This window comes from Gopherus evgoodei, chromosome 2, assembly GCF_007399415.2.
Source record: "Gopherus evgoodei ecotype Sinaloan lineage chromosome 2, rGopEvg1_v1.p, whole genome shotgun sequence".
NCBI classification, from domain to species: Eukaryota; Metazoa; Chordata; order Testudines; family Testudinidae; genus Gopherus; species Gopherus evgoodei.
Window position 1 is genome coordinate 100,175,431 of NC_044323.1, and position 27,935 is coordinate 100,203,365.

Genomic DNA, 27,935 nt, shown 5'->3' on the forward strand with positions numbered 1-27,935 from the left:
TTTTTGCAAGGTGCCTGCATTTACAGTATATATACTGTTGTGAGGTTTCTATAAAATTTTAAATAAAACATTGTAAAATAATCTCTATATGAAACATCAGTTTGCCCTGAATAAATTGCATTGCAGTAATTGTTTGTTAATAAATATTTTAGTTATTATAGTTGTATTGCATTATGGGCCCCAGTGAGGGATCAGCGGACTATGCTACGCACATATGCACATATATATAAATATAAAAATACAGTCTCTGTAACAAAGAGCTTATGCACTAGTCAATGGGGCAACTTAAATGCTTAACGTTAAACACATGCTTAAGTGTGTTGCTGGATTGGGGATAAGGCTCTAAAGACCTTGTACGATCGAGTGCTAAGAGTTCTTTGAGATATATATAAGAACTAGATTTTTTTTATTATTATTATTTATTAAAGGGACTGATCCAGCTCCCATTTAAGTCAATGGGAGCTGGACTGGGCCACAGCTATGTTGAAAATATACCTGAAGCCGTAAACAGATGTCTCCCTTCCCAGGTCCACACACAGTTTCTTTGCTCTCATTTATTCATGCAGTTGTTTTCATGTGAGTGTTGATGTAGGGTTGCTTGTGGGTTAATATAGAGCTGAACCCCAAAATATGTTTTATGTATACATTTTCTGAGGCAGTGTTTTGGAGTGTCAGGGGGAGCAGATAGTTCTAGCACAGTGCCCAATAGTCACAAGACATTAAAGCTGAATGAATCAACGGTCAAACAATGCATCATCTTAGTTGGGCTGGCTGGCTGGGAGAAACCAGTCTGAGGGAAAAGGCCTTCCTTGGGCCTGTATGAAGGGCCTTTCAGCAACATGGAAATTAGGGTCAGGAAGGAAGATGGAACTTTGAGAAACAGGAGTTTCTGGGAGAAGGAGAAGGGAAGGGGACAGAGGGAGACTGACACTCTGGAAGGCAAACTAAGACAAGGCTGAGTCCTAAGAGCACCCAGACTTGTTAGCAGAATGTAGGTCGGGTCTATTCTGTTCCTGGAGGGCAGCCCATTTAACTTAGCTTGTAATGAAAATTAGATAAGTCTAGATAGATATGAAGGCTGCTTTTTGCTGTAAAATTATTTTCTCTTGTGCATTCCAGTTTTTCAATAAACCTACATGTATTTTGACAGCTGTTCATCGTCGTATGGAGATATCCCCACAAGAGTTCAGTCACCTACACAGTAATAAGTGGTGGGCATAGATGTGGGGGTGTTACCCAGGTCCCAGTCAGTGAGTGAGAGAACTGTTTTCCAAACAGGCCTAGCACCTGAGGGAATACACTCAGAGAGACCAGAAGCGACAGAATTGCAAGCAACTCCACAACCATTACATGAAAATGAAGTTGCATGTGTAATTATCCATTTGGTTCACATAACTCAGGCGCTTTTTAAAATGTAGACCTCAGACTAATGAGCATCCATTTCTTGCATAGCCTTTTCCATAAAAATAAAATGACTCAAATGTCGGTTGAAATCATAGAAAGTACCTGATCAGGAACTAATCATCTGCCTAAACCTGGTACACAATAATGCCAGCCAGGAGTTACTTTCACTGAAGACCAGCTGATACAACCAAACTAGTTATCCAAACAAGTGCTGCTTCTGTTATATAGGTATTGGCCACCATGCTCAGCCCCTTCTCCTCCCCCCACTAAAGCTTTCCTCCCAAATTATTGCAGTATTTTAAACCTATTTTCTTTTTAAAAGACACTCATTGTCCATCCTCCATAGAGACAGAAAAAGATGGAAAAAGAAGAGAGACAAGGACTGGAAGAGGGAAAAATGATCTCATGAAATATCCCCAAGTGTATTTAAACCAAAATCCTATTCCAGTTATATTCCATTTAAATTCTAATGGAGTCTCATAAGCACCTCAAATGACAACAAGTCAGAGTCTCAACTGTGCTGCACTACCAGTAACTTTAGCTATTAAACATACAGAGCACCAACTACACTAATACTCAGCCAGTGCTAAGAAGTGAAACGGCCTTGTTAAATATGTAACAACCACTCCTCTTCGAGTGCTGGTCCCTATGTGTATTCCACTGTGGATACACACATGCTTCATGAGCCTGGAGCCGAAGAATTTTGAAAGCAGCATCTGTTGGTCTATACATGCGCCCTTGCTCACCTCCTGACTCCAACCAAGGAGATAAAGGGAAGGACAGACCAACTTCCTCTCTAGTTCCTTCTCACCGCTGCATCATCTGGGTTAGAAACTGGCTTAATTTCCTTATATGTGACTAGAGAGAGAGAGAGTTTTAGAAGTTTTTTAGAATTTAAAGTTTTATCTAATAGTTTGTATCTTTTAGCTGGTTAGTTAGTTAGCCTCTCCAACCTGGGAAGGCCCCCCCCCCAATACCCCATTTTGGGTACTGGGCTACACCCAGGACTCCAGGCTTCATAATTTGTTCTTCCTGTCCATGCTCCTTCTCAGTCAGTGACAACCACCAATACTGCTTCAGGGAAGCCCACATCATGGCAAGGCACAGTACCTGCTGAGGCAAGAGTGGGAACTTCACATTAGGAAGCACCATGAGGCCGCAGTTGTACCTAGACTGGGAGACCTCCTGTACATTGGCCTGACTTTTGATAAATGCAAAGTAAAGCACATTGGAAAAAATAACCCCAACTATACATATAAAATGATGAAGTCTAAATTAGCTGTTACCATTCCTGAAAGAAATCTTGGAGTCATTGTGGATAGTTCTCTCAAAACGTCCACTCAGTGTGCAGCGGCAGTCAAAAAAGCCAGAAGAAGGTTGGGCATCATTAAGAAAGGGATAGATAGAAAGATAGAAGCTATCATATTGCCTCTATATTAATCCATGATACTCTCACATCTTGAATACTGTGTGCAGATCTGGTCACCCCATCTCAAAAAAGATATAATGGAACTGGAAAAGGTTCAGAAAAGGGCATCAAAAATTATTAGGGGTATGGAATGGCTTCCATATGAGGAGAGATTAAGAAGACTGGGACTTTTCAGCTTGGAAAAGAGACTACTAAGTGGGGATATGATAGAGGTCTATAAAATCATGACTGGTGTGGAGAAAGTAAATAAGGAAGTGTTATTTATTCTTTCTCATAACACAACTACTAGGGGGTCACCAAATGAAATTAATAGGCAGCAGGTTTAAAACAAAGAAAGGGAAGTATTTCTTCACACAATGTACAGTCAACCTGTGGAACTCTTTGCCTGAGGATGTTGTGAAGGCCACGACTTTAACAGGATTCAAAAAAGAACTGGATAAGTTCATGGAGGATAGGTCCATCAATTGCTATTAGCCAGGATGGGCAGGGATGGTGTCCCTAGTCTCTGTTCTCCAGAAGCTGGGAATGGGCAACAGGGGATGGATCACTTGATGGTTACCTGTTCTATTCATTCCCTCTAGGATACCTGGCATTGGCCACTGCTGGAAGACAGGATACTAAGCTAGATGGACCTTTCATCTGACCCAGTATGGCCGTTCTTATGTTATGTTCTTATGACTTAACAAAGAGCACCTTCTTCCACAAGGTCCGACTCAGGCGTGAGGGAATCTATCCCCACAGATGCCTTGGCATCATCTTGTTGGGAAATCAGGGAATGGTAGTGGAGGGAATGCATAGTTCAAGTGGTCTATCAATGGAAGAAGTAGAGTGTTGTCCCATGAGTGATGATACAGGGCTCATCCTGAGCAATGCATACTGCACTTTGTTTGTTAGGGAGGGCCAGAGGGAATACCCATAGAGTGAAAATGTTATCCAACCATATCAAATAAATGAATCCTAGCTGTAATCTTCAGTTTCAGTTACTGTATTTTTTAATCTTAAAACAAAAAGAAAAAGATAAATATAGCTAGATGGATGCAATTATGTGCATAAGTTTGAAAGCAGCCAAGTTATACATGCAGTAATGTGTGCATGCACATGAGCAAGGCCAGGCAGGCATATGACTGGCTATTTGCATATACACCATGACCCTGATGTCCCATGAAATAAATTGGATTACTGACATTCTTAATGTTAAGCATATACTTAGTTGCTTTGTTGGATTGGGGCTATGTACATGAACACATACATACACCTCTACCCCAATATAACGTTGTCCTCGGGAGCCAAAAAATCTTACTGCGTTATAGGTGAAACTGCATTATATCAAACTTGCTTTGTTCCACCGGAGTGTCCAGCCCCGCCCTCCCGGAGCGCTGCATTGTGAGGATATTTTCAAGCTCCTACCCCATGAGATACTATCAAAATATATTTTGATAGTATCTCATGGGGTAGGAGCTTGAAAATATCCTCACAATGTCCTCAAAATGTCATCTAACTTTTGAAATCTAGCAAACTAGCTATTAAAAAAAAAGTGTAACAAGGCAGAATTGGAATGATTTCTCTTTTTGCATACAGAGATCACTGTAACATGCTTTGACATTAGAAACTTTAACTTCTGTTCTTGCTTTGGTTACACAAGTAAATGATAGCTTGGAAGGAGCACTGAAAGACATAATTTTGTTGCTCACATCTCCACAGGGAATTACTGGAATGCTGCGTCTTTCATTACTCCATCGTCCTACCTTCACTTCTCCACGTTCCAGGGGGAAACCAGTGCAGACATCTCTTTCTACTTCAAAACATCAGCCCCTGATGGAGTGTTTCTTGAGAATCTGGGGAATACAGACTTCATCAAACTTGAGCTGAAATGTGAGTATATTTTCTCTACTACTTTTACTGAGAACAAAAACCAAAAAGTGATGAGATTTAAGAAACCTCCGTCATTCAACACATAGCTCAGTAAAAGCTGTTTGCAATGTAGGATGAAGTCCAAGTCCACCTTTTCACTATATTTATAAATTACCTTAGCAGGAAAAAACCCTGGAAATACAATCATCTTGTTTATCATGGAGTCATAGCAGGAGGAACAAAAATACTGACCTATATTACCTAAATCTTAAGCCTTTTTAAATTACATGCCTAATTTAGTTATTTTAGTTGAAGAGTGTGTGTGTGTGTTGTATACCATAGTTGCTCTATATGAGAAAAAAGTATCACAAGACGCTTTTAATCAACAATTTCAAATAACCAGAGATATCAAGGCATACATGGAACGTTTAAATGCTGAAAAATCCTAGAGTAACTAAATCTTTATGCCCACATGGGTTATGACTAATCATTGATAAAATCTCTGATCTGAAAAAGAGGCCACGACAGTTTGACATGCTGCAAGATAAAGTTAACATTTTATCTTAAAAACATGGGGCAGATTTTCAAAAGTAGGGCTGGTGAGTCTAAGGAGATTAGTAGGTGGGAACAAAGATGGCATTAAGTCTCCTTTGCTCTCCCTCAATGCAGTTGAGTACTAAGTAATTTGTCAGTGGTCAGAGGGTAAATCAGTGACAGAACCAGAATCCTGATTCCCAAGTCTGTCTGCTTTTGCCTAGATAACATTCCTTCCTACAGCCTAACTCTTCTAGCACCTCACTTATTAGGATAGTATCTTTTTAACAGTTATTAATTTCATAGCTTCTTCCTGCAAAGACATCTTTACATGGAACCCCACCATATCAATGAGTTTTGCCCATTACACTTTAGAGTGCCAGATGCTTATGCAAACAGGGCTTGCTTTTTCCATCCCTTTATCTTTTTGAGCTGGATGGGGAAACTTGTGCAACCTTCACCATATTTATTTTTTATGTTTTTTCATGTTTTTTCCTACCAGAAAGCCACTGTGTTGAAAAATCAACCCCTTCAGCGAAAATGCTGCATTAGCCACGTGTCAAATGATGCGTAGGACACTGAAGGAGCTCTTCATCCCCAGGACCTCTAAAAAATTATGAAAAGTAACTAAAAAAAATCTGAGCTCCTCAGGGAAATTTCTGACACATAGGCTTTCCAGCATCATTAACCAATTCTCCTTCAGCTCAATAAAATGTGATTGAAACAAACAGATCAAGAAATGTCTGAGGGAGATGTACATACCATTCCTTTAAAGATAAGACTGCATCTCAGATATGCATTATGCAGAAAAGACTTAACTTTCAAACAAGGAAACTTAGCTCTACTTCAACTAGCCTGGTTAGTGGTCAGATAGAGGCTGCTCTATGTGGCTCTACCAAGATGTCAGTGGCAGTCATTGATCAGCTAGACATAGGGACAAGCTGGCCTCACAACATTATACCAACCTAAGACACTGGGGTGATCTTCCCTGGGCTCAATATACCAACTTCAGGGCCATTTTATGCCAGCACTGCGGCATAAAGCAGAAAAAGCACATTTCAGGATGCACAACTTGGCAAAACATTAGCATAGCTCTTCCTAACTCTGATTCAGTCTGTGATGGGCCAACACAGCATATGGCAAACAGTTTCTAGCCATACCACTAGCTAACTCACCACAGATTACTTTCATTTCAATCTAATTTGTATAGACTGCTGGAAATCCAGCTGCTTTATTGTGTGCTGATATTTTTACAAAAATAAACACTTCCAGTACTGAATAGCACAGTCAAGTCCTGGTCTATGACTGAGGCCCATAGGAGTTATGGTAATATAAATAATAATGTACCAGATATCCTTTACACACTGAATATTTTCTCCTGTATTTCTTTTTGTAGTTTGTAGTTTCCTGCTATTTGAGATTTTTTTTAGGTTAAAGTCAAGAAATTTGAACGTAAAACCTCCTGTTTCAGTTGGGAGTTAGCATCAAGGTTCCTGTCTGAGAGCGTTTGCTTCATTCCTCAAAGCATCTGTGGAGATGTGCACCCACCCATGTATTTTGTTTTCTGTCTTAATAAAGGAAAGAATAATTGGGCCCAGGGCAAATTAAGAGAAGACAAGCTTCTGTTGTCTAGTCATGATATGAAGATGAGTGAACTTGGTTTCCTGCATGTCTGGATTTGATCACATGTGAACAGATGTGAGCTGAAAGTGTCTCCTGATGAAGATAGGGTGTGAGAATCTTGACTAGGGGCTTAATCTAAGCACCAGGTTTAGAATAAATTATTTTCCTAGAATCATGCATTCAAATAGTCTCAGTGTTGAGTAAGCCCTTCATCCTTCTTAGGTAGATAAAATGAGTGCGTCTGCAACTACATTTGGCACTAATTGGAGCTTTTGCTGTCAGTCTCATCTGATGGGCCAAGGACTTTATCTACATATAGACCAAATTAGCTCTTACATGACTGACAAAACACAGCTGAGATTCATTATGGGGAAAGTTTGCTTTGTAGCTGTCTATGCTGCAGGGTGGATAATTTTTTTTTAAAAATTAAAGAGGAAATAATATGTAGTTTCACGCAATATTTTTATTTACAAATTTGCTAGCTCTTTACTTTCTTCCCATTTTTACACTCTTAAATGGCTAAAGTAGCTATTGTCTCTTTAGCTTAGTTTTCCAGTTGTTAACAGAATTTCAGATATTACACAGAGATTTTTCTGTTACGAAGTTTCACACTTGGAATGTTCATCTATGCTTAAAATGGCAATGCCATTAACATATTTACTGTAAAAATAGCAAATAGAAAATACCCTGCACACTCTTTGCAGCCGGTATCACCTTCCAATATATTAAACTTTGACAAGTCAAAAAAGTTGAAAAGTCCCAGCCAAGCTACTCTTCCATCAGGACTTGCAGCCTGAAATCAATGGCACCATGCTCCGAAGTCACTTAGGTACTTCAGAAAATCCCACCATTCCGAACCTAACATTGGGCCTATGTGTAGAAATAGGCCATAGTCACTTTGTTAATTAACGTCTGAATAACTTTTCATTATTTACATTGAAGCAATTTTGTTTTGAAGTAACAAAAGATTTTTATCACTAAAGAAAAAGCTTTCAATAAAAATAGGAACTTTTTAATAAAAAATAAAATGTTAGCTCCAAACACTGCAAACATTTACACACATATTTAACTTAATTGAGGTCAGTGGAACTACTCATGGGAGTAAAATTAGTTATCTGCTTAACTGTTTGTTGGATCGGGGATTTAATTTCATTTATTTGTTTTTGCTGCTAGTAATTTCTGTAAAATTCAAATAACATCCTATTAGTAGTGATTATTTTAAAAAATAGTTATTTATAAAGTAACAACAGTACAAATTTTTAGATAAATTTACAAAGCCTCAACCTCATTTAAATATTTTTAAATCAGGTCATTTAAAACATGATGAAAATTAATTATTTAAATCATCTTTACTTAAATCTCTCCATCCTGCCTTCCTGGACATGTTTTGAGGACAAACAGAATGAATGTTTATTCTCCAGAGCATTCACCTTTTACCAGTTTATCTGAACAGGGACCATTACATTAGCTGGGGGGGTCACTTTCTGCAGTCCAAAATTGCCGATAACCACACTCCATACCTGGGCACTCATGATACTGGTGGTCTGGGGGCCCATATGAAAAGCAACCCTCCACATCTGGCCAAGTTTATGCCAACCCTGAGCCTTTGTCCAGTCTGGGAACTCAGAAGCTGGGGTTTCCCAACAAGAGCCAGTCCAGGGTTTGGTGGCCTGCTGGGCCCCTTAGAGGCTGACACTTCCAAGACAATACTGTCTGATTGCTGATTCTCCTGGTTGGGTTTCCCTTGAGTCAAGGACCGCCCCTTATCCCCGGGCAGCTGCTAGTGTGACATAACCAAAGCCGTTTCAGTGGCTAGATAATTTTTAGCCTGGTAGCATGAGCTCCATAAGTCAAACCTCTAACCCCGGGCTCAGAAACTCACTGTGTAGATGTACCCCGTATGACCTTAGACAAGTCACTTCACCCCTCTGTGTTTCTGTTTCCCTACCCATAAAATAGGGATCCCTCTGTGTACCTTCCTTTGGAAAGTGCTTTGATTAAAAATTGCTATGTGAGCTAAACTTTTGTTAAAAATATATTATAAAAATATATAAACCTCTTTGAAAAGCCTCTTTTCTACAAAAGCAACTAGCATAACATACATAATCAATAAATAACAATTATAATAAATAACAATTCCTTTGGAGGTATTGTATAGCCTGTGCCAAGCAAGCTAACGCAAACATTTCATACTTTCATTTAAATTTAATATTTTCATTTCCTGAAGCAACATTAAATTCCATCTAGAATGAGCCACTATATAGGACTTTTAACAAAAATTATTTCTTTAAGCAAAGGGCTTTTATGAAACAATAATAACAAAGAAACCCTCCCTATATTGATTCCCCACACATATGCTCTCCAATTATGAATAAGGCCACTGTATTAAAATTCTGCTTCTTCTCCATTTGAACTACTGTGTAATTATTGCCTTCTCAGAATATTTCTTTTTGCTTAAAGTGCTCGTCTGCCAGTGGAGAGGTCATGGAGGATTAGAATGTACCCACACGCAGTCAGATGGGTGAGGAGCCTGTCCCTCCCATGCCATCATACACACTCCATTTGTGGCCACTCAAAATTGCAGGCAGTCCCTGTGTTCTGGGAAGTGCTGGAACTCTTTTCTTGGCAGTTGCAAATTTCCCCAAAGAGACAGGAAGAAGACAGAGCCATGCTGCAGCCTGCTCATACACACAGGAAAGCTCAGGGAGGGAGCATGACTCTGTGCCACCCCTACTTAGGACTCTGTATTAAGGGTACAATCAAACCCATAATGCGTACGGTAGGGTGCATTACTAGAAGTGGGACACAGGAAATGTAATGGCTCCCCGACCAATCAAAAAAGCTATATCTGGAAAGAAAAATGGTGCCATCTAATGGTAATTCATTATTTCTTGGTGCAGATTCCTAGCCCTTGCAGAGTGGCAGGCAGTGAGTGGCCAAAGCTGATAGCACTATTGTTAAAATAATGCAGCTGTAACTGCACACTTCAGGAAATGACTCCACACAGCACTCCATTCCATTAGTTCACTATATACTAAGAAACAACAAGAAAGGGGGCTTTTATCTGAGCTCTGTACAAAGCAGGCAGCCTGGAAGCACTAACAGATATACTAGGAATGGGGGGGGGGAAGAGGATATTGGTGCTTAAAGAAAGCTTATATGTGAAAGAAAGCTTAGAATCAAATGAAGTAAAAATCATAAATTAATCAAACTGTACCATAGAATCTCTAATAAGAAGACTATAGCGGTAGGGATATATTACCAACCATCTGACCAGGATGGTGATAGTGACTGTGAAATGCTCAGGGAGATCAGAGAGGTTATTAAAATAAATAACTCAATAATGATAGTGGGAGATTTCAGTTATCCCCATATTGACTAAGTACGTGTCACCTCAGGACAGGATGCAGAAATAATGTTTCTTGATACCTTAAATGACTGCTTCTTGGAGACACTGGTCCTGGAACCCACCAGAGCAGAGGCAATTCTTGATTTAGTCTTAAGCGGAGCGCAGGATCTGGTCCAAGAGGTGAATATAGCTGGACTGCTTGGTAATAGTGACCATAACATCCCTGTGGCAGGAAAAACACCACAGTGGTCCAACACTGTACCATTTAATTTCAAAAAGGAGAATTACACAAAAATTAGGAGGTTAGTTAAATAGAAATTAAAGGGTACAGTGCCAAAAGTGAAATCTCTGTAAGCTGCGTGGAAACTTTTTAAAGACACCATGGTAGAGGCTCAACTTAAATGTAAAACCCAAATTAAAAAACATATTAAGAGAACCAAAAAAGAGCCACCGTAGCTAAACAAGAAAGTAAAAGAAGCAGTCAGAGGCAAAAAGACATCCCTTAAAAAGTGGAAGTTAAATCCTAATGAGGAAACTAGAAAGTTAGCATAAACACTGACAAATGAAGTGTAAAAATACAATTAGGAAGGCCAAAAAAGAATTTGAGGAACAGTTAGCCAAAGACTCAAAAAGTAATAGCAATTTTTTTTTAAGTACATCAGAAACAGGAAGCCTGCTAAACAACCAGTGGGGCCACTGGATGATCAAGGTGGCAAAGGAGCACTCAAGGATGATAAGGCCATTGAGGCGAAACTAAATGAATTCTTTGTATCAGTCTTCATGGCTGAGGATATGAGGAAGATTCCCAAACCTGAGCCATTCTTTTTAGGTGACAGATCTGAGGAATTGTCCCAGATTGAGGTATCATTAGAGGAGGTTTTGGAACAAATTGATAAATTAAACAGCGGTAAGTCACCAGGACCAGATGATATTCACCCAAGAGTTCTGAAGGAACTCAAATGTGAAATTGCAGAACTGCTAACTGTAGTCTGTAACCTATCATTTAAATCAGCTTCTGTACTAGATGACTGGAGGATAGCTAATATGACACCAATTTTTAAAAAGCTCTCCGGAGGTGATCCTGGCAATTATAGGCCTGTAAGTCTGACTTTAGTACCAGGCAAATTGGTTGAAACTATAATAAAGAACAGTATTGTCAGACATACAGATGAACATAATTTGTTAAGGAAAAGTCAACATGGTTTTTCTAAAGGGAAATCATGCCTCACCAACCTACCAGAATTCTCTGAGGGGGTCAACAAGCATGTGGACCAAGGGGCTCCAGTAGATAAAGTGTATTTAGATTTTCAGAAAGCCTTTGACAAGGTCCCTCACCAAAGGCTTTTACACAAAGTAAGCTGTCATGGGATAAGGGGGAAGGTGCTCTCATGGATTGGTAACTGATTAAAAGATAGAAAAGAAAGGGGAGGTATAAATGGTCAGTTTTCAGAGGTAAATAGTGGCATGAGGTAAATAATGGTGTCCCCCAACGGTCTGTTTTCGGACCAGTCCAATTCAACATATTCATAAATGATCTGAAAAAGGGGTAAACAGTGAGGTGGCAAAATTTACAGATGATACAAAATTACTAAACATAGTTAAGACCCAGGCAGACTGCGAAGAGCTACAAAAGGATCTCTCAGAACTGGGTGATTGGGCAACAAAATGGCAGATGAAATTTAACGTTGATAAATGCAAAGTAATGCACATTGGAAAGCATAATCCCAATTATACATATAAAATGATGGGCTCTAAATTAGCTGTTACCACTCAAGAATGAGATCTTGGAGTCATTGTGAATAATTCTCTGAAAACATCCACTCAGTGTGCAGCAGCAGTCAAAAAAGTGAACAGAATGCTGGGAATAATTAAGAACCTATTAAGATAGTAGGACAGAAAATATCATGTTGCCTCTATATAAATCCATGGTTTGCCCACACTTTGAATACTGTGTGCAGATGTGCTCACACCATCTCAAAAAAGACTATTGGAATTGGAAAAGGTTCAGAAAAGAGCAACAAAAATTATTAGGAGTATGGAACAGCTTCCGTATGAGGAGAAATTAATAAGACTGGGACTTTTCAGCTTCGAAAAGAGACGGCTAAGGGGGGATATAATTGTGGTCTATAAAATCATGACTAGTATAGAGAAAGTAGATAAGGAAGTGTTGTTTACTGCTTCTCATAACACAAGAACTAGGGGTCACCAAACGAAATTAATTGGCAGCAGATTTAAAACAAATAAAAGGAAGTGTTTCTTCACACAACACACAATCAAGCTGTGGAAGTCCTTGCCACAGGATGTTGTGAAGGGCCGAGACCATAACAGGGTTCAAAAAAGAACTAGATAAATTCATGGAGGATAGGTCCATCAATGACTATTAGCCAGGATGGGCATGAATGGTGTCCCTAGCCTCTGTTTGCCAGAAGCTGGGAATGAGCCATAGGGAATGATGATTACCTGTTCTGTTCATTCTCTCTGGGACACTTGGCCCTGGCCACTGTCGGAAGACAGTCTACTGGGCTAAATGGACCCTTGGTCTGATCCAGTAGAGTCATTCTTATGTGCTAATGCAGTGCATCTGGGTGGATTAAATTTTGCACTGCAGATTAATCAGCGGCGGTGGGCGAATAGTATAATGTAATTTAACTGTATGCTGCACTCTTCTTAAAGACACAGAATTCCTTAATGGGACATGGAGAGGGATAGTCAAAAGATGACGAGAGATGGAAAATCTATTCTTATGATTTCTTTGCTGGAACTGACTCCTCCCCCCCCCAGGTTGTTAAGTCTGTCCACAGCCTACAGGTCCTTTTGGCTCCTCAGTATTAATGAAGACTCAAATATCTATAGCAGGAGTCAGTAACCTTTCAGAAGTGGTGTGCCGAGTCTTCATTTATTCACTCTAATTTAAGGTTTCGTGCGCCAGTAATACATGTTAACGTTTTTTAGAAGGTCTCTTTCTATAAGTCTATAATATATAACTAAACTATTGTTGTATGTAAAGTAAATAAGGTTTTTAAAATGTTTTAAGAAGGTTCATTTAAAATTAAATTAAAATGCAGAGCCAGGACCTGGGCAATGTGAGTGCCACTGAAAATCAGCTAGCATGCCGCCTTTGGTATGTGTGCCATAGGTTGCCTACCCCTGATCTATAGTGACATGAGTCCGCCACCTCAATCTGTGAGTGAATAGATTAAGCCCAATACTGTTGAATAGTAACAGAACACAGCGATCCATGCACAGACTAAAAATACAGTTCACCAAAATGAAAACCAGCTCTTCAATTACCACCATAAAACCGAGTCCCCAATAAAACTGCCTTCCCCACAAACATCTGCATGACAAAGCATGAATTAAAAAGACTGTAGCTTAGCAACCCTTGTTTAAGTCATACCAACAAGGAAGAATAGGTCAAACCTGAGGGCCCTTAGCCCCCTCTCTTAACTCAGGAGGTTTCCAGCTGGAGTGCCTGTGCTGATCACATCTGCCATAGCATGAGACACGAAGAGAGGTGATCTCACACCTCTACATGTACCTGGTCATATATGGCTTTTACATCAAAACCAACACCTTGGACTCCAGCCAGAAATCAAAAGGCAGACAGTACAAACATCCTGCAGTGTAGATGTCTTGTTTTCACACTGTGATACACTGCTTACATGGGCTACTGCATTCTGCACTAGCTTAAGTTTCTGGCTTGTCTTAAGGTGTAACCTTATGCAGGGCACATAGCAATAATCCATTCTTGAAATGGGAAAAAGCCTGAATCATAACTGAAAGGTTTGCATTTGAAAGAAACGGTCATAATTTCCTCACCAAATGAAAATGGGAGAAAAGGGCATTCCTGAATCCTGCTGCTTGGATCCAAAACCATCCTCTTATTGCAAACTCTGGTAACAAATGGCATCAGTAAAAGGGACAGAGATAATTCTCTTCATATCTTCCAATCTCTTCCCCCAACCTATAAGCATCACCTCAATTTTATCTGCATTGAACTTCAACCATTGAACTTCAGCTCATCTATGCTTCAGTCTCATCCAAACACTGAACCAAGCATTCGGCAGACTGGCCGAATCAGGTGAGATAGAGATCTGGATCCCGGTGTTCTCAGTAAATGGCCAGCACTGCAGCCCAGACCCTCACAGATCCATCTCTCATTGAAATCATTCAAAAAGCTCCCACTGACTTCAGTGGTAGTTGACCTAACTCCCCTAGGACTTTCATATAGAAATGAAGTCCCAACCTTTGAATCTCGGAACAGAAAGTGACCCATTTTCACTAAAAGACATCTGTCCCCAGCCCTTTCCACCTTTATACTAAATTCATGGCCCTGCCTTTTCTTAGACTCTTCCCCAAACTTTTGCTGCCATCTGCTTCAGGCCACCACCACCACTTTTGCCCAGAGCCTCCCAGCACTATGCTCAAATGCCGTACATGGCTTCAGATGCACACCTTAATTTGTCATACATCTTAGAACAGAGCCAAAGACTAGGAGAACATACTTCAGGGACTCAAGGTAGAGACAAAGACCATTAAGATAACCAGCTAAAATGACAGAGAAGAGGGACAATATGTTAATTGCATCTTTTAAAGATTAAACTGAAATTATTTTAATAGTATCCAGACTTGTATTTCAAGCAATTAATGTGACAACCTACACATGTCCTCATAAAATACAGAGCAGCACCTCGTTGTAGTGGGGCAACGTATCTTAACAGATCAAATACCCTGTCCATTCTCACATGTAATCTAATTGCAATTTTACATTAATCAGATGTAGGTACTACACACACCACTAATTAAATAAGGTGCCCTGAGGGTTTAACTCAAACAGAGGACAGCATAATCATCAAAAAATATTAGAGAGAGACTGCAGCTTTGTAAGAAGATCCCTTATGCTTTTTGCACAGCTTTTTGATATAAAACATTCAGTGTTTTTTGTTCTTGTTTTTCTCTGTGATTGGTTTTTATTGTATTGTAAAACCTTTCAAAATTCATAACTAAAAAAGGTTAAAAATGCACGCTGATGATGCTATCAGAATAAATGAATAAAAAGAATAGCTCACAAGCCTTAGGCATTTGGTTGAAGAATTTCCAAAGGGATTTAAATAAACCTTTTCTACCATAGATGGGGTATTAAGGGGTAAATCTCTTAAACAAACAATTTAATTGTGTGTTCGTCTTGTAAATAATATTGTATCACCTTTTCCAAACTCTGAGGCTAAAACGATATTAAAATTGTATCTATAGTTACATTTTTACCTTTCAAAGAAAGACTAAAGACAGTTTTTCAATTCAGTAACCTTTCTTATACCACCTGCTAGTTCAGGAAGAGAATTTTTTCTGTCTTTCTCCAGGCAACAAGAATTTCAGTGCGACAAGGAATCAATAGTATATTGTCAATGGACTCATTGGTATTTATAAAAATAAGTTTATAGTGACATCACTTAGAAAGGCTAAACTGAGCAGAATTCATTTAATTTCTGATTGCAGAGGTGAATATTTTATCATCAGAATGGGTCCAGGCTGGATGTAAATTTTCTAAAATGTCAGCCAGCTCTGAATGCTTAGGAAGGCACTGGCTCTGATATTCCACTGCCATTTACCTTACACAATTGTTTACACCGTGCAAAGTGTGTGTTAGATGCCACTAACTCAGAATAGTAGCATTTTATACTCATTTTGCTCTGTCTTTGTGCATATCTGACATGTAAATACCTTGCAATGCCGGCAACAAAAGTTCCATGCAAATGCCTGTTCTCACTTTCTAGTGGCATTGTAAATAAGAAGCCAGCAGCATTATCTCCTGTAAATGTAAACACACTTGTTTGTTTTAGTGATTGGCTGAAGAAGAAGTAGGCCTGAGAGCTTGTAGGCTCTGAAGTTTTACATTGTTGTGATTTTGAGTGTAGTTATGTAACAAAAAAAGGTGTAAGTTGCACTTTCATGACAAAGAGATTGCACAACAGTACTTGTATGAGGTGAATTGAAAAATACCATTTTTTTTAAATCATTTTTACGGTGCAAATATTTGTAATAAAAAATAATATATGCTTTGATTTCAGTTACAACACAGAATACAATATATATGAAAATGTAGAAAAACATCCAAAATATTTAATACATTTCAATTGGTATTCAATTGCTTAACAGTGCGATTAAAACTGTGATTAATCATGATTAATTTTTTTAATCACAATTAATTTTTTTGAGTTAGTCGTGTGAGTTATCTGCGATTAACCAACAGCCTTACTATGACTGTAGCAGGAGCTAGGAGGAACAGACTGTAAAAGAATAACTGTAAGTAGCAGGTGTGAGGATGAGCAGTGAAAAGCAGGAAATCTGTGTGACCAAAGGATTGCAGTCTCTTTCCCCCTGCACCCCCACCCCATACGACATACGTTTGAAAACCACTTTCTCTGAGCTGGTAGTTCTGTGAATACCAGTCATCTGTACATAAGAACGGCTGTACCGGGTCAGACCAAAGGCCCCTCTAGCCCAGTATCTGTCTACCAACAGTGGCCAATGCCAGACACCCCAGAGGAAGTGAAGCTAACAGGCAATGATCAAGTGATATCTCTCCTGCCATCCATCTCCATCCTCTGATGAACAGAGGCTAGGGACACCATTCTTTACCCTTCCTGGCTAATAGCCATTTATGGACTTAGCCACCATGAATTTATCCAGTTCTCTTTTAAACATTGGTATAGTCCCAGCCTTCACAACCTCCTCAGGTAAGGAGTTCCACAAGTTGACTGTGCGCTGTGTGAAGAAGAACTTCCCTTTATTTGTTTTAAACCTGCTGTCTATTAATTTCATTTGGTGATCCCTAGTTCTTGTATTATGGGAATAAGTAAATAACTTTTCCTTATCCACTTTCTCAACATCACTCATGATTTTATATACCTCTATCATATGCCCCCTTAGTCTCCTCTTTTCCAAGCTGAAGAGGCCTAGCCTCTTTAATCTTTCCTCATATGGGACCCTCCCCAAGCCCCTAAACATTTTAGTTGCCCTTTTCTGAACCTTTTCCAGTGCTAGAATATCTTTTTTGAGGTGAGGAGACCACATCTGTACACAGTATTCGAGATGTGGGCGTACCATGGATTTATATAAGGGCAATAATATATTCTCAGTCTTATTCTCTATCCCCTTTTTAATGATTCCTAACATCTTGTTTGCTTTTTTGACCGACTCTGCGTACTTTCTCTAGTGGCAGTCTCATCATAGCAAATATCATCAAGCAGAGAATTCTAGCATGGAATTTTTCAGCAAGGACAAGCTAGAAGAATGGTGAAATGAGAGGTGAACCATAAAGTGCTTTGATGAAGAGTGAGACTCATTGATTCATAGATTTTAAGGCCAGATGGGGCCATTAGATTATCTGATCTAACCTGCTTTATAACACAAGCCATGGATTTTGGGGGTGGAGGGGAAGTAATATGACAGAGGTCTATGAAATCATGACTGGTGTGGAGAAAAATGATTAGGGAAGTGTTGTTTACTCCTTCACATAACACAAGAACTAGTGGTCACCTGATGAAATTAAAGGACAGCAGGTGTAAAACAAACAGAAGGAAGTATTTCTGCACACAATGTACAGTCAGCCTGTGGAACTCATTGCCATGAGATGTTATGAAGGCCAAAAGTATTCCTGGGTTCAAAAAAGAATTATATAAGTTCATGGATGATAGGTCCATCAGTGGCAATTAGCCAAGATCGTAATGGGTGCAACCCCATGATTAGAGTGTCCCTAATCTTCCAACTGCTGTAAGCTGGGGATAAATGACAGGGGATGGATCACTAGAAATTGCCCTGTTCTGTTCTGTCCTTACGAAACATCTGGCACTGGCCACAGAAGACCAGATACTGAGCTAGATGGACCATTGGTCTAACCCAGTATGGCTGTTCTTATAACGGTCTCCCCAATGAATTTGGCCCCAAACCATTTTGGATTTTTGAGGAGGGAGAGTCAACTCTAGCAGGTAGTTTTTCAGCAGGGACAAGCTAGAAAAATGGTGGGAGGGAGACTTGCTTAAAAAAATCAGTTAATTGCTAGTCTTTTAGATGTCTAGGTCTATGGAACCTCTGGATAAACATGTTCACCCATCACTGTTAAAGTCCCAATACTAATAGTTTTTTAGTTAAAGATTCCTCTGACTGTTGTATACACTAGGATGTGGAGTCAGAAATTTATTAAAACAGATAAATAAAATTGCTTACTTGTGAGAACCAATAGTGGAGGTTGCTTGTAGGAGTTACTAACATGCAGCCTGTGAGCAATTTTTTCCGCTCTTTAAGAAGTACATATTGATATATTTCACATTTTCTTAGGCCAGCAAACTGGCATACAAATTTACTCTCCAATATTTTATATGACGCCTGTGTTAAATTTGTTTTCGGGATATGTCAGTGTAATCCATGGATGCTATACTTTTCTGGTGCTTCTTCCCCTTTCACAAAACAAAACAAAACAAAAAAACAAAACAAAAATCTTTGATGAGAAATACATTGTTTTGAGATGTTTATTCTTTTCCCTCTCAAGTTACAAGGTGAAATATTAAAAATTTAAGACTAACTAGTAAGAATTTTATTCCTGCATATTTATGCTTTAAAGTCACAGTTAATATTTTCTTCCAATTAGTATGAATTTCCTTGTGTTTAAATACCATTATCACAGAATAAACCTTTTAGGCTGCTATGAAGACCTTATCTCCAGCCATTATTAAAGGTGAGCTTTGCAAGTCTGGTCGTTCTGGTTGAAATGTCTTCATCTCTTCCTACCCCCACCTCTCTCGCTCTTTCTCCCCATCTATTTGCAATTATCTTTTTTTTTTAATGGCAGCTACCTTCACCCAGAAGACTGAGAGCAAATGAGTCTCTTTTAGAGACGTTTAAAGTAGATTCAGTGACTGAATACTAGATGGGGTTTCACAAAGGCACCACTGGCAATGTTAAAAATGCCATCAGGTGGCTGAGATTGAAATGTATACTCTGCTTAGCAGTTCTCACTCTTATAGCCTTGCAGACAGCCCGCTTTCGGGAAGCAATTAAGGAGTTGGAGACAGATAGTGTGCAGAGATATGAAATGTTTTTTTCAGAGCAGCCACAGTGGAGACAAAGCCACTCACTCTTCAAGGCAGGCTGCAATGCTTCCTGTATGCTAATAACTGTACAGATTTGGTTCTAGTTTCTACTTTGCCCTACCCTTATATCCAAAACCCCCAGAAGCTTGAAGGCTTCACCACATCAGAGTAAAACATTTTTACTAAATTCTGTAGCCAAGTCCTGAGCAAACAAAGGCAAAATGGTTGAGCTGAGGGGCCATGAGAGGTGGTCATTTCAAAAGTGAAATAGTCTTGCAGGTAGCTGAGAATGGTGGATGTTTCACTACCTAAACACCTGTATAATTCTCCTTCTAAACTTCTCTCTTTCCATAAAAGAAAGGGGGAAACAAAAAATAAATAAGATTTTGGCAGCAAATTTTGTTTAAAAAAGCATTCATGATTATGAAAAATGCTTATTCATACGATATCGTTTTTGGGATGTGGTACAAACACAAAAATGGCTACAGTTTGCTTTAGCCTTGAAAAAAGCGCCATGAAAATATATTAGCCTGGGCACAAGAAGTATTTGTTCTCCTTTTAGTAGGCTGATAGGTAATAATGATATTTTACTAGCCCATCAAAAGCAATTTCCCTGTATGGATGAGTAAAGTTTTGCAAGACAGGCTGGAAGTGAATTATGCACAACATGAGAGGCACAACTGTATAAGATCCCTTTACAGCCCTATGGTGCATCGGAATTCTCTTTAAAAAGATGACACAGCTGCCAGAAGTTGCTTTCCATGGATTTTTTATACCTAAAAAAAATGAAATAGACCGAAAATCCAGCTGTCTTCACATCTAGGTTAAATCCTTCTTTGTGAATACTATCAGTAGCAATCCATTTTCTAATAATTCTTTGAACTGGTTCTCTGCCATTATATAATAATTTCACAGCCAAAAGGGTGCCTAGATGAATCATAGCAGGTAATTTGAGATCATGTTTCTCATCAGAAGTGATCTATTCCTCATTAATCACTTTGCCCTCCTTAGTAATAAATGTCAGTCGTGTGCTTTGCAGAGCAACACCAGATGGAAAAGTCCTGCAAAGTATAATATAAATGTATAAAGTCTCTGTACATTTTTTGACCAGCCAATATAATTTAATCTGCCTAAGAATTTTGTAGGGTCATTTTAAAAAATTCTGGCCATCATTCATTATTACTATCTATAAATATATATTAGGTCTAGTTGAAAATTTGCCATCAAAACTTTTTTCCATGGAAAATTAGGCTTTCAGCTAAACAATTTTTTGTGGAAACTGTCTTTTTTACTTGGAAAACTGAAACCCAGAAACAGCTTTTTTTTTTTTATGAAAAGTTTGAATTTCCTGCTGAAAATGTCAACACAAACACTATTTTTTCCTTTATGTACAAATTTTCTATCGAAAAAAGAACTATTTTTCAACCAGTTCTAATATTTATACAGTAATTTTGGTGGAACTCTGTTAATTTTCTGTAGAACTAGATTTATTTAATTTCTGTTAAATTCCATAGGAATTTTCTGTAATGGCCTCCTGAGAAGTGCTAAGCACCATCAGCTTCTACTGAAGTCAGGAGTCTTAAATGCAGTTAGGATTTTACAGGATGGGTCCCAAGGTGCCGTCCTGTGTAACAAGTATAAACAATCATACTTTGAACCTCTGATGGATGTTCTCCCCTCTGGTATTTCAGCTGCTATTGAAGTGTCTTTTTCATTTGATGTTGGAAATGGTCCAGTGGAGATCATTGTCAGATCCCCCAACCCACTCAATGATGACCAATGGCATCGAGTCATCGCTGAGAGGAATGTCAAGCAGGCTAGTCTGCGAGTGGACCAGCTGCCGCAGGAGATCCGGAAAGCACCAACGGAAGGCCACACACGGTTGGAACTGTATAGCCAGTTATATGTTGGTAAGTAGCAGAAGAAATAACAGGCCCCAACAGTCAGTTCTCCATTCCAGCGACATCACATTGGTGTCAGTTACAGTAATATATCAGGCTTCTTTCCAGAAGCACTTAGTGATAGTAGGATACAAAATGAAAAGCAATATAGGTTATAGAAGGAAGGTGACCCAATTCAGAGAAACAAGTACTGCTCTGATACCCTATTATCATTTCTCCTTTCTTATTTGTAGCTCAAGCCTCAGGCAGACAAGCAGGCTTTGTCCAGATATTTTTTTCCAAAGGATCTCCCACCCAGCTATTCAGCCAGGAACTGAAAGAGGCCTGGGAACGTCATGCATGGAAGGAAATTTGTGGTAGTACTGTTTAGCTGGCGTCTCTCTGATATGAATAGCATATCCACCTTATGTAGATTTGATTTCCTGTCATGGTATAATTCCCCACTCTGAACCTTAGCGTCCAAAAGATGGGATACCAGCATGAATTCCTCTAAGCTCAATTACCAGCTTAGTACTTGTAGCGCTGCCACCAACCAGGAATTCCAGTGCCTGGTACACTCTGGTCCCCCCAAAACCTTGCCCGGGGACCCCCAAGACCCAGACCCTCTGGATCTTAACACAAGGAAAGTAAACCTTTTCCCTCACTGTTGCCTCTCCCAGGCTTCCCCTCTCTGGGTTACCCTGGAAGATTACTGTGATTCAAACTCCTTGAATCTTGAAACAGAGAGGAAAATCCACCTTCCCCCCTCCTTCTCTCTCCCCCTCCCAGACTCCTCCTGAGAGAGAAAGTAATCCTAACACAGAGAGAAAATAACCTTTCCTCCCCCTTCCCTCCTTTTTCCCCACCAATTCCCTGGTGGATCCAGACTCAGTCCCCTGGGGTCTCACCAGAATAAAAAAACAATCAGGTTCTTAAACAAGAAAAGCTTTTAATTAAAGAGGGAAAAACAGTAAAAATTATTTTTGTAAATTTAAGATGGAATATGTTACAGGGTCTTTCAGCTATAGACACTGGGAATACCCTCCCAGCCTAAGTATACAAGTACAAATTAAAATCCTTTCAGCAAAATACAAATTTGAACTCCTTCCAGCCAAATACACATTTGCACTCCTTCCAGCCAAATACACATTTGCAAATAAAGAAAACAAACATAAGCCTAACTCGCCTTATCTACCTAGTACTCACTATTCTGGACATATAAGAGACTGTATCAAAGAGATTGGAGAAAAACCTGGTTGCACATCTGGTCTCTCTGAACCCCCAGAGTGAACAACAACCAAAAACTAACAGCACACACAAAAACTTCCCTCCCTCAAGATTTGAAAGTATCCTGTCCCCTGATTGGTCCTCTGATCAGGTGACAGCCAGGCTCACTGAACTTGTTAACCCTTTACAGTCAAAAGAGACATGAAGTACTCCTGTTCTATTAATCCTTAACTATCTGTTTATGACATCTCCCCTCCCCCATTTACTGTATTCATCCTCCAGTCTGACACCCCATCACCCCACCTTTTGCTTGTGAATTTTAATAGCCAGTTATATTGTACCGTATAACAAAGACACATTTCACTGCTTGCCTACCTACTTTCAAATGTTGCTAGCCTTCACTGCATTTTCGATACCGAAAGGCTGCTATTCCAGCAACACTCATGCTTCTTTAGCTTTTGGGGATCCACAGTGCAGACATGGTGAGTGCTGTTAGGTAGGACCAGGTTTGCGTGAAATGATGAGCAAAGAAGCACTTTCCTCTCTCTCTATATGTTTGGCAACAAGACAAAAAAAAATTCTTTACCTCGTTTCCTTACATCTTAGTGAAGGCTCAGCAACAGAAGTAAATTAAAATGATGTACAGAACCTTCAGTACCTTAGTAAATATGATACTGTCAGTGGAATGGAAACAGCCACATGTGTCCCTGTTGTACAGTCATTATTCACAAGTTCAGTCTCTTCTTTAACATTTTTGGCATTGCTAAAGATGGCCTGAAATAAAAAGTCTGTTGCTGAGTAAACTGAACTATGAATAGGACTGGCAGAATTCAATTTTTATTTTCTTATAATTTCAACTGATCATGTTTATTTTAATCATTTTTTCAGATCTTTATCTATTTAAATTTTCACAGTTGCAGGCAGTTATGGGGAAGGTCAGAATAAGGGGGTATTCAGACAATAATTAGGCAATAGACATTGAGATTCAAAAATGTCTGTCCTACCTGGCACATTACAAATCTTTATAAGTGTTCGTTGTTTGACTGTATTACCAAACTTGAATGTCTGTGATTGCACTAGATTTTCTCTCTGAATCATAACCATGGTCAACTCTACTAGAGCCAAAAATCTGAATTGCCCAGTAGCATATTGAAGGAACTTAAGGTTGAACTTAGGCCTAAACTACTGAGTTCTAACACTTGCTCTCTGTTAGCAACTTGCCATGGGTGCTTGGGAAAGGCACTTATGCCCACATTTTCAGATTTGATTGCTCTTCTTTGGGCATGTAAATCTATAGCTAAACAACTAAGTAAGGTTCATTATTTTTGCATTATCTCTCAGGTGCCGCAGGAGGCCAGAGAGGATTTCTGGGTTGCATTCGCTCTTTAAGAATGAATGGGGTGACTTTGGACTTGGAAGAGAGAGCAAAGGTCACACTGGGGGTGAAACCTGGCTGCTCTGGCCACTGCACCAGCTATGGAATGTACTGTGAGAATGGAGGTAAATGTGTCGAGAAATACAATGGCTACTCCTGTGACTGTTCCAAAACTGCATATGATGGACCATTTTGCATAAAAGGTAAATGTAGTAGTCAAACCAACTAAGCAAAACAGAATTATAAATAAATTGTTCAAATGTCATGTGCATCCCTCAATATTCCTTACAAACCTATCACATTCACAGGGATCTGTTCTACCACTTATATATGGTTATTGCACATCTCCCATTAGTGGCAATGGGCATTTCCTATTCAAATTCAATAACATGGAAGAAAAGAACTTCAGTATTGTCTGTACTCTTCCCAGCAGGGTCAGGTGTTATCCTGAGCTGCTGAGTAATAAATTCCTGTTAACACAGATAATGTTTATTAATTAAAACAAAAGCTGAACTTTTCTAATGCTCAGAGTGATTTAGGTACAGGGTATTAGTTGTAACTGTTACAGATCAAAGGGCCAATGTTTGAATACAACCTTCCTCAAATTTTTGGTTGTTCAGACCCAGGAGTTTGGTTGAAGTTCCTCTGGGTTAGAGATTGAGTGTCCTGGGTTAAGGGAAGGTTCATAGTTACAGTAAAGTAGTAGGGAATTTTGATTGGGCACAATGACTAGTAAAGCACAGACGATATATCCATTTCAACCATTTGAAATGACTAAGATACTAATTAAATCCTGAAAACCAAGGTTTATAATGAATCACTTTTATCAGAGGAATTTCCATTATGTTGACATACCTACCAACCATTTAAAAAAAAACAAAAAAACCAAAAAGTCCAAAAGTTTGCAAGAAAATTTGGGATGACACTCCTAGGTTTTCTTTTTATATTTGTTTGTGTATTTTGATTGGAAATTATAACGGCAAAACTAAATAGTATTGGGAAATGTAGTTCAATGCATTTTTAAAATTTGACAGGCATCCATTTGTTTACATAACGTTTCGTGAATATTCCTATATTATTTTGCAACCCACTGCTGAAGATTTGATCACATTTGCCTGAGGTGCTAATCTCTCTGAACAGCCCTCTTTCACTATGTGTGTCTTATAAATATCTAAAATCATCCAATCTGTTGCCTTTCCTAATTCTTTCTAGAAGCTGCCTCATGTGGTGCTAAGTCTGTGATTTCAGCTGAGATCATTTATTCATTGCTCTTCTCAATGGTTTTTGTGATTCTAAGGAACCTTTGGTCTCATAAATTGTCTATCGCAGGGTTCTGCCTTTCAATTGCCCACCTTAGCAGCAATCCTGCAGGCAAGTCTATTCACCAGTCATCAAACTGCCCTTGGGCAGTTCATCACATCTTTAGGGGATAACTACTATCCTTTGGCTTTCAGTTTCCCAACTCCTTCACAATTACTCTTTTCTTCTTTTTTAAGTCAGGCCTCAGGCATTAGATTTTGCTCTTTCTATTCTCCTTCTCTTCCAGATATGAGATTATAGCAGAAAAGGCCAGCCCAAGGATCTCTTTATGCACTCCCTGGTTATGGGTTGAATTCTCTCCTCCCCCATGCTTTAGCCCACATCTATCCTCACTTTATTCTATCAGATACAACAAATCCTGCATTGTGGCAGGGGTTAGACTAGATGGTCCTTGCAGTCCCCTTCTAGCCCTATTGTTCTATGATTCTATCATATTGTTACCAATTTTTTTAAATCTAGCAGGTAACCAAAATGCAGGATCTTGTGTGTTGTTTCCAGTAAGAGGAGAAACTGATGATGGAGTCAAGTGTTTCTTTCAATGTATAGAGTACTGTTTCCCTAAACAAAGCAGGAATCAAACAGCAGGAGACCATTTCTTTGATGACAGCTTCAACCCCCTTTCAGCCAACACTTGGCCCAAAATCGCTTTTCAAGGGTATGTCTGCACTGTGCAGTGAGCTCAGGTGCCTGGTATCTGGATCTGAGCACACGGATTAACATTCCCACAACAAAGTGCTACCCCCATTACCGTGTCCTCACTGTTTCTTCATTTGTCCATGTGTGGCTGGCAGCATATTCCATAGCTCTGTATGCTGGGATGCTCCAGGATTCTATCCCAATCAGTTCTGAGTGGCAGTGTGTAGTTAGAACTAATCTAGTACAGAGACAGACTTATCCCTAGAGGGTGTCCCGTTGAGACAAAATGGAGGCAATTTTAACAATGTCAGTCTTTTAAAGATCATATGTATTGACTCAGAAAATAGTCACTGTCACATTCCAGTGAACTTAATTTTTAGATGTATTCTTTTTCCAAAACTTGTTACATTTTTTTTCTGTTTCTTTTAGGAATGAGCCAACCGCAGATTGACTGAAAATCAGCCCAAAGCTTCAGTCAAAACTAGATCTAAACAAAATATTTTCTTCATGACTTTAAACACATTGCCCGTTACGATGGGGTTCCCTCCATTCTTGGTTTGTCCATAGGCACTACCGTAACAAAAGCAAGAATAACAGTTATTGTTATTGTTCTTACCATGGTATTTCTGACCTGACCAAAACCATGGAGTATTTGCAATAATATTTTACATTTATACGCCTCTTTGGATGTCAAATTTTATTTTTAAAAGTTAGTAGGTAATATTTTTTCCATTTTATAGATGAGGGTATTGATAAATACAAAGTTTAAGGGTCAATTTAAGGGCCTCTGATTTTAGGTGCCTTAACTTTTGAATGTCCAGTTTTAAATAACTAAGGCCTAATGTTCAGAGCTACCACAGTTCCCATTTAATTCAGTTAGAGTTATGCATGCTCAGAACCTCAGAAAATCAAGCTTTGGGTATCCAAAGTTAGGCACTCAAAATAAAAGCAATTTTTTGAAAATGTAGGCTTAAATGATTTGCTCAAGGTACATAGTGAATGAGTCACTGAAAAAGTTGGGAATAAAACTCAGAACTCCAGATTCTCAGTTCCCTGCTCTAGACACAGGATCTGGTTTAAGGAAATTTCCGGCAACCTTTATAGATCAACCTAGTTCCAGTTAGTTGCAGGTTTTGTAACTTGATCATCACCAATTTCCTTTTCTGTTAGTGCTGAAATATGACTTCTCTGTGTGGAAAATCAGGCATCTGTTCCCTCCAAACATAATTCAATGTTTTTGACCTCATGATGGTTCTTCATAAAAGCAACCAGGTGGCATCAATAGCAAACAGTTAAAGGATAACTGAGGCTAACTTCTCTTCACTGAGAAGTCTGAAGGAATGTCTAACATAGTGAATGCTTATGGGAAGGGGGTAGGTTTAGAAGATAAAATTAAAAAAGAGCAAGTTAAAAATCACTTAGAAAAGTTAGATGCCTGCAAGTCACCAGGGCCTGATGAAATGCATCCTAGAATACTCAAGGAGTTAATAGAGGAGGTATCTGAGCCTCTAGCTATTATCTTTGGAAAGTCATGGGAGACGGGAGAGATTCCAGAAGACTGGAAAAGGGCAAATATAGTGCCCTTCTATAAAAAGGGAAATAAAAACAACCCAGGAAACTACAGACCAGTTAGTTTAACTTCTGTGCCAGGGAAGATAATGGAGCAAGTAATTAAAGAAATCATCTGCAAACACTTGGAAGGTGGTAAGGTGATAGGGAATAGCCAGCATGGATTTGTAAAGAACAAATCATGTCAAACCAATCTGATAGCTTTCTTTGATAGGGTAACGAGTCTTGTGAATAAGGCAGAAGCGATGGATGTAGTATACCTAGACTTTAGTAAGGCATTTGATACTGTCTCACATGATATCTTTATCGATAAACTAGGCAAATACAATTTAGATGGGGCTACTATAAGGTGAGTGCATAACTGGCTGGATAACCATACTCAGAGAGTAGTTATTAATGGCTCCCAATCCTGCTGGAAAGGTATAACAAGTGGGGTTCCACAGGGGTCTGTTTTGGGACCGGCTCTGTTCAATATCTTCATCAACGACTTAGATGTTGGCATAGAAAGTACGCTTATTAAGTTTGCAGACGATACCAAACTGGGAGGGATTGCAACTGCTTTGGAGGACAGGGTCATGATTCAAAATGATCTGGAGAAATGGTCTGAGGTAAACCAGATGAAGTTCAATAAAGACAAATGCAAAGTGCC

The 27,935-nt window shown here is 39.1% G+C and overlaps 1 protein-coding gene across 1 annotated transcript in view; it reads left to right on the plus strand.

Moving 5' to 3' along the window:
- CNTNAP2 (contactin associated protein like 2) overlaps positions 1-27,935 on the plus strand; it is a 1,679,055-nt gene that overhangs the window by 1,541,710 nt on the left and 109,410 nt on the right. The window contains exons 16-18 of the mRNA XM_030551435.1: positions 4,535-4,705; positions 20,971-21,189; positions 23,728-23,964. Of these exons, the coding sequence (XP_030407295.1) occupies positions 4,535-4,705; positions 20,971-21,189; positions 23,728-23,964 (627 nt within the window). The remainder of the gene's footprint in view (positions 1-4,534; positions 4,706-20,970; positions 21,190-23,727; positions 23,965-27,935) is intronic.